This window comes from Pundamilia nyererei, unplaced genomic scaffold (genome assembly GCF_000239375.1).
Source record: "Pundamilia nyererei isolate P.nyererei 1_Seehausen unplaced genomic scaffold, PunNye1.0 scaffold00630, whole genome shotgun sequence".
In the NCBI taxonomy this organism is placed as follows: Eukaryota; Metazoa; Chordata; class Actinopteri; order Cichliformes; family Cichlidae; genus Pundamilia; species Pundamilia nyererei.
In genome coordinates, this window is record NW_005188031.1 from 81,699 (window position 1) to 88,340 (window position 6,642).

The 6,642-nt window shown below is 38.2% G+C and overlaps 1 protein-coding gene across 1 annotated transcript in view; it reads right to left on the reverse strand.

Annotated features, from left to right (window-relative positions):
- Positions 1 to 2,393: 2,393 nt before the first annotated feature.
- cd68 (CD68 molecule) overlaps positions 2,394 to 6,642 on the reverse strand; it is a 6,139-nt gene continuing 1,890 nt past the window's right edge. Inside the window, exons 3-6 of the mRNA XM_005754724.2 lie at positions 6,411 to 6,524; positions 4,670 to 4,739; positions 4,213 to 4,380; positions 2,394 to 3,079 (exon numbers count right to left, since the gene is read on the reverse strand). Of these exons, the coding sequence (XP_005754781.1) occupies positions 2,940 to 3,079; positions 4,213 to 4,380; positions 4,670 to 4,739; positions 6,411 to 6,524 (492 nt within the window). The 3' untranslated portion in view covers positions 2,394 to 2,939. The remainder of the gene's footprint in view (positions 3,080 to 4,212; positions 4,381 to 4,669; positions 4,740 to 6,410; positions 6,525 to 6,642) is intronic.

A 6,642-nucleotide genomic window follows, 5' to 3' on the forward strand; every position in this document is an offset into this window, starting at 1 on the left:
ATTACTTTTTATCATGGCTTACCTTGGTGTGGTTTGCAAAGTGCTTCAGAAAGATGAGGAAATCTGTTTCTTGCACCCATCCTGATTTATTTCCACTACCAATACTTCCTACTGGTCCATCTCTGACACAGTGGTCTGCATAATGTATGTGTGGGAACACAAACAGTGGAGGAATTGTGTTGCCAATGGCATTAACCGCATATACAAATGCGACCAGTGAATCTCTCTCTGCTGATGTCATTGCCCCAACTTGTTTAATATAAGTTAAAGTAATAGTGTGGTAAGTTGTAACATCTGCATTATTGTTACAACTAACCCAGACTGTTGCTGTTACAGCTGACCAAGACTCCTATAGCCATGAACTAGCTAACATTACAGCCAACGGCTAAAACATTAGCACTAAAGACTTACACAGAATATATCCCCATAGACATACAAATAACATAATTTAAGTTTGATGACTTTAACTGCAAAGCAGATAATGCTATTAGAAATTGAAATAAAGTAGAAAAACTTATTTTTTGGCATACAAATTACTTTTTTTCATGTTAAATTGTCAGTGTTTGACAAAATGTGCTGATTTTTCACATGTGATAGCAGAACTGAATTGGGCATGCACAGGATGAGTCACATCATTTGAAACTTAGCCCTGATTGGAGAAATTGGAAGTGTTACAACTGACCCACGTTACAACTATCCCCGGTCTCCCCTACAGTGAGCAAACAAGCTGATAAGATGACCATATAACCTCTTTGTAAACCCTGTTCACTTTAGTCTATTTACCAATATAAGTAAAGACATTACATATAATAAAAACACATGTAAACACTGGAAATCACTTTTTGGCAGACAATCGGTTTTTGGCACGAGCTGCAGTATCCTCTTGGGGGCGGACCATGACGATGTCCTCCGAGTACAAGTGCAGTTTTCCCACAGTGCTTTTTTTTTCTTTCTTAGTTATACCTGACTACCTGACCGAAAATAATACAAAGACAACATAAGAAAGCTAAAGTTTGTCATTCTCGCTTATTATGATCTCAGCTACTTTTTTGGTTTTCCGATGCTCTTTCTCTCTGCTGTTTCCAACACTAATCTCTAAGTTGTTTTTTTTTTTTTTGGGGGGGGGGGGGGGGGGGGGGCTTTTGTAGATATGATTTTTCTACAAAGAGTATTAGGAAAATATTTTTTTTTGAGGGGAAAAAGAAGTATGTGGAGAATGCAGTTCTTCCACGACTGCCACGGCTCCTATGCCCTCTACAGTTTTGTGATACCATCAGCACAGACACATATTTAGAAATAATATAATCATTTTTATTGGAAAAGGGCGTAAAAACAAGGTACAAAGTGCTCACATGCTGTGCACAACAGTAAAGTCTAACTTTTCTGCTGATGTCTTCATTTTACAGCCTCTGCCTGCCCTGACAGTAAGAGTGGAGCTGCCAGTCACTGACACAGTTATAACATCACAACATCCCTTTTTTATTACATCAACAAAAGCACACGAATAATCATTTAAAGTATTACCGAAGAGTTGGTTCACACGAATACATTTGACACCAGGAGAGAAACTCCTTTGTTGGTACAGTATGGTGTTACGGTGGCACGCAGAAGGTTTTGGTTGCATTTGTTCAATTCTTGAGACATCTCTCTGAGCTTTTTACTTCCCCGCTTCAAACCTACAGAGAAATTTAGCTTGTGCATTTCAAAAGTTAAATGTAATAGCACTGACATTCCTATTGCTTTCTTTCTTTTTAAAAAACTTCAAACATACATAGATTGAGTGGGTTCAGATGTCCTCTCACTTCTCTGTGTTGCAGGAATTTTAAACAAAACAATCTGCTGTTCAACATTTATACGCTCTAAAATTTAAATGGACTGTCATTTACATATTTCTCTACTCTTACTGACCACTTCAGAATAAGCTGCAATAAACCATACATTTGTTCTTTATCTGACATCCAAATTAGAAACACAAATGAACCCAAAATGCAAATGAACAGCTTACTTTAAGTTACTGTTGTTTAAACTGCATAGTTCCCTACTGCCAATTAGTGGATCCCTTGTGTCATTGTTGTTTATTCGGCATAAACACCAAATAAAACGTGCATGAGCCATTAAAAATCTTATCAGGATTAGACTAAAGTCATTAATGACCAACATGGAGGCTCCATTCCACTACAGTTTGACAAAGGCAAAGAAAGTAGGCTGAGACAATGATCAGTGCAATAACTGATGATCCCTTCAGCTGATGATAGCTAATGATCCAAACACAGTATACCATCACCTCCCTTTTTATGAAAAAAAATTAAGAGCATACAAGATGCGATTAAAAAAACAAAACAAACATTTAATACAACATCCTGTAACAGTTAAAAAAAATCAGTAATGCTTTTAAAAATAAGCTGCTTCTAATTTTAAAAGAAAAGATGATTAAAAATGACTTTTACCTCACAACTCTTGAGTTAAGTGATAGCAACAGTTGGATTATGACTCATAACGGGGGCCGCTGTTGTCAATAATGAACAATACAACTCTGTGATCCAAACACTGCTTATGTACCATAGTGACACAAATAAACATCCTAGCAACTGGCATTAAATGACAAAGTAAGCGCTCGACTTGTCATACTGGCGTTTCAAAACCTGACTGTATGGAGTGTAGAGTGTGTGGCTGTGACAATAAAATGAAAACCAGTATGCTTTTGTTATTCAAACTGATCTACATTTAACTCATTTAAAACTAAATTTAAAAAACTCTATATTCTCAAATTGTACAATCAAGCTGTTTAAAGTAGCACATACCTCTGAATGAAAACTGTAACTAACCATCAACCAGTTAAATTAGGAGACAAAGACAGAAATGACAGGTTTCAGTAAAGATCCCCTTCATCCACCTAAGAAGGTCTTAGTGACTGCTTATCCCTTTCTGGCCAATCCCCCTCACAGGGATTGGTAGCCATCGGTCCTCCTCTTGCGGCTCACCAGATAGGCCACTACCACCACCACGATGAGCACCAGCAGTGCCACTCCCACTCCAATGGCAATCTTGTAACTACGCTGGTCCGCAGGACAGTAGTCACCTGGAAAACACACACACACACACACACACACACACACACACACACACACACACACACACACACACACACACACACACACACTCCCATTTAAACACACATCACTTTTTTAAGTGACCAGTTTTCTAAGAACTGATAAAATGTCAAATGTCACTTTTAGAAGATTGTGGATGTCTGTAACAGAGTTCAGTCAAACTGTCTGTTCAGGCTAAATTTTATTCTTCAATCCAACAACTGACAAAGATAATGGAGCATGAATGCGTTCCATGAAACGTAACTATTCTATGAAATCTGCTTAGGACTGTAGTTAAACCTGTTCTTCCTGAGCTGCATTCCAGAGCAGTCGACTGTCAAGCTGTCATGCAGCTGCTTTAGTTTCCACTGTTGGAAACTCTAATGATGAAAAGCCACTCACGAGGAAGTATCCGATTTTTTAAATTTCAACCGCGTGTGTTGTGCGTTACATGTTTTTAAGGACTATTACTGATGCAGCAATGAATAATCACTGTTTCCTTGCTTTGGCTTCAGGACCTTGGTTTTTAACTTTATACACATTTTTGTATGCTGATCATATTACATCATTTGCTAAAATATTGTTTGGAGAATATTATTCAAATAGGATGTGTAAAGTTTAAATCCCCATGAAAGATAAAGTGTTTTAAGTCTGAAAGTTACGCATTGCTGTAAGAAATAAAGTCATTCCAAACCTAAGAATAAGAGACTACAACTTTTTGACTTGGAATGGAAAACATTTAGACTAGAGTACTTCCAAACCTAGCTCGATGGACATTTCCTGCTTCCATTATTGTAAATGTACTGGTTCTTATATAGCGCTTTTCTACTCTATCAGAGAACTTTATACAACTTGCTTCATTCACACTAGCACTTTCTATGCTTTTTATACATAAGTGCTTACTATCTAACATACACACATTCCAATGTATAGAAAGCAACTTGGGGTTAGCATCTTGCCCTAGGATGCAGACTGGAGCAGCCAGGGATCCAACCACCAACCTCCTGTTTAGTAGCTAAGCAGCTGTACCTCCTGAGCTACAGCCATCCCAATACTGGCTCTAACAATGTTTTTAAGACTGAGGATGGTTTAATGATTAGTTGTTCTTCACAGGGACACTTACGATCGCCAAAGTTGTTCTTGGTCAGATTGAAGGCTTGCGTTCTGTCAGAATTTACATCCAGGGACAGGTCGTTGCCCATGTAAATAGAATCAGCGCTGCAGGAGTAGGAGTGTCCAATCTGTGCAGGGAACAGATGGACTGACTTGTTGTTGGCATTGTAAGTTGTACCTGCAAGTGTGAAATAGAAAGACAATTTTTACAGACCGATGATCAAGTATCGCGACAATCGAGTTAAACAATATTACACTGAAAGTAGTAGCATGACATGCTTAACAGTAACTCCACAGGTCTTGTCTGTATATTGTTGAGCAGGCACACAAACAAGGAAACAGCAGCTTGTGTTCTTGCTGTGTTTACCATCCATGTGCAACACTTACCTGTAGCTAAAGTATCAGGGGACATCCAGTGAGTCCAAACTCTCATCAGTGAAAATGTTACGAAATAAACATTGACTTACGTTCTGTGGTTAAAGGGTAGTTCAAGCTGAAAGACACGGCATCAACGTAGACGGTGTTATTAGGAACACTCTGAGGAATTATAACAAACAGGGAACCTTTTACAATGTAACACTGAAACACTGTGTCCAAATGTGACATTTTGGTTTTCGTTTTACTGAATCCAAACACTGAACATTTTTCTGGGTCAGAGGGTTTCTGTGCTCATTTACAACAGATAAACAGGTTTCAGCAAGTACACATGCTGCTAGCATTTGAATTTGAAGTGTGAAACAGGAAACAGCTCATCCGACCAGTTTGACAACGTATTACTGTTTTCCTCTTAACCCCGGACACATGCTTGAGACCAGCCTACATAACAAAGCAATCTACTATTCCTGGCTGTCGTGTCTGAGCTTTTCTATTTAAAATCTGGTTAGCCAGGCTAACCACTACAATCTAATATTTAATATGATAGCACTATATTAAAGTATATTATATTACTACTGCAGTAGATACTCCATTACAGAACAGACTACAGAATTAAAAAAAAAAAAAAACCCTCACTTTAAAAAAAAGAAAGAAAATGAAAGTAACCCAGAGTCCCAGAAGCTTTGGTCATCTTTGACTCTGAAAACTGAAAGCTGATTTTCAGCAGTGTGTCTTTCTTTATTGTGATATTATTGAGACCAGTTCACAAGTGGGGCTTTTATTAAAAGCTGTTGGATCTTTTTATGCTTACAGTAAAGTTGCCACCAGGAGCAGCATGCACTTGTACTAAGCTAACATTTATATTGGAGGCAAACTAATTACAAATGTTTCCTTCTATCTTAATTTTTTTCTGGCTATGAATCCATATTGCATCTTTGAAAATGATAACTGATGCACGCTCAATCCTCCAACAAAGGAAATCCCAGACAGTTCATTCTTTCGTGTGCCCACACTGTATGGGAGTTGTGGAAGCACAATCAAAGAGACAGGGGAAGTCACTTGGATGAGTGCGAAATATTTTGAAACATTCCTCTCGCTGGAAACACAATGTTCAAGTGAACAGAACCAACTCTCTGGGATAATAAATTCAAATCGATTAATTTTTGTGCATAATAAATATGACATAAGGACGACCAGGCTGCAGTTGGTGGTATAACTACACCTCAGCTGTATATTTTATTTGACATAAACACTTTAAGTGTTCAGATAGACTATCACTTACAAAACCACAGAATGAATCACATGGATGCAGTAGGGCGAAGCCGCCTGATGTAGTTTCCCTATGGGCTACTTCTCTTTTAACACTTCTGCAATTTATTTCGCTTGACTAGTATTTCCAGCTTACATAGATTTACTCGTCAAGGAAACTGTTAACACTCTGAACTGCTAACCCTAATCCTACATCTTGGAAAAATGTGGAACAGACTTTTTTTGGAAATGTGATTGTTTGACGTTAGAATGATTATTTACTTTGTTTCCTGAAACCTAGAGCTCAGTTTAATAAAAACAGAAATTACACATTCTGATTGCCCATGGTTGAGACCAATAAGGTGTCTGTTTATCTTATCCTAAGATTGCAAAGTTAGGGTTGTCATGACTTGGACGTCAGAGGTTGAATTGACGTTCTTGTCATAAATGTGCAGGATAGGGTAACTGTGGTAATTTCAGGTTAAGATGAATGATTGGCTGACCTCAGCACCTCTTTAACCACCTCATTTTGATCTTATAATGCTGTATATGTCACAGGCTTTGGGAAAAGAGTTCACCAAGTACCTTGGTGAAGCTGAAGTTAATGAAGCCCTCTTTAAAGGAAATCTTAAGGTTGGCGCTGTTTTCATTGCAACTTCCACTAGTACTGGTTAGCTGTGGCTGAACAATGAAGATTGCCTGGGAATAAACAGAGAAGAACAAATGGTAAATGGCCTGTATTTATATAGCGCTTTACTAGTCCCTAAGGACCCCAAAGCGCTTTACACAACCAGTCATCCACCCATTCACACACACA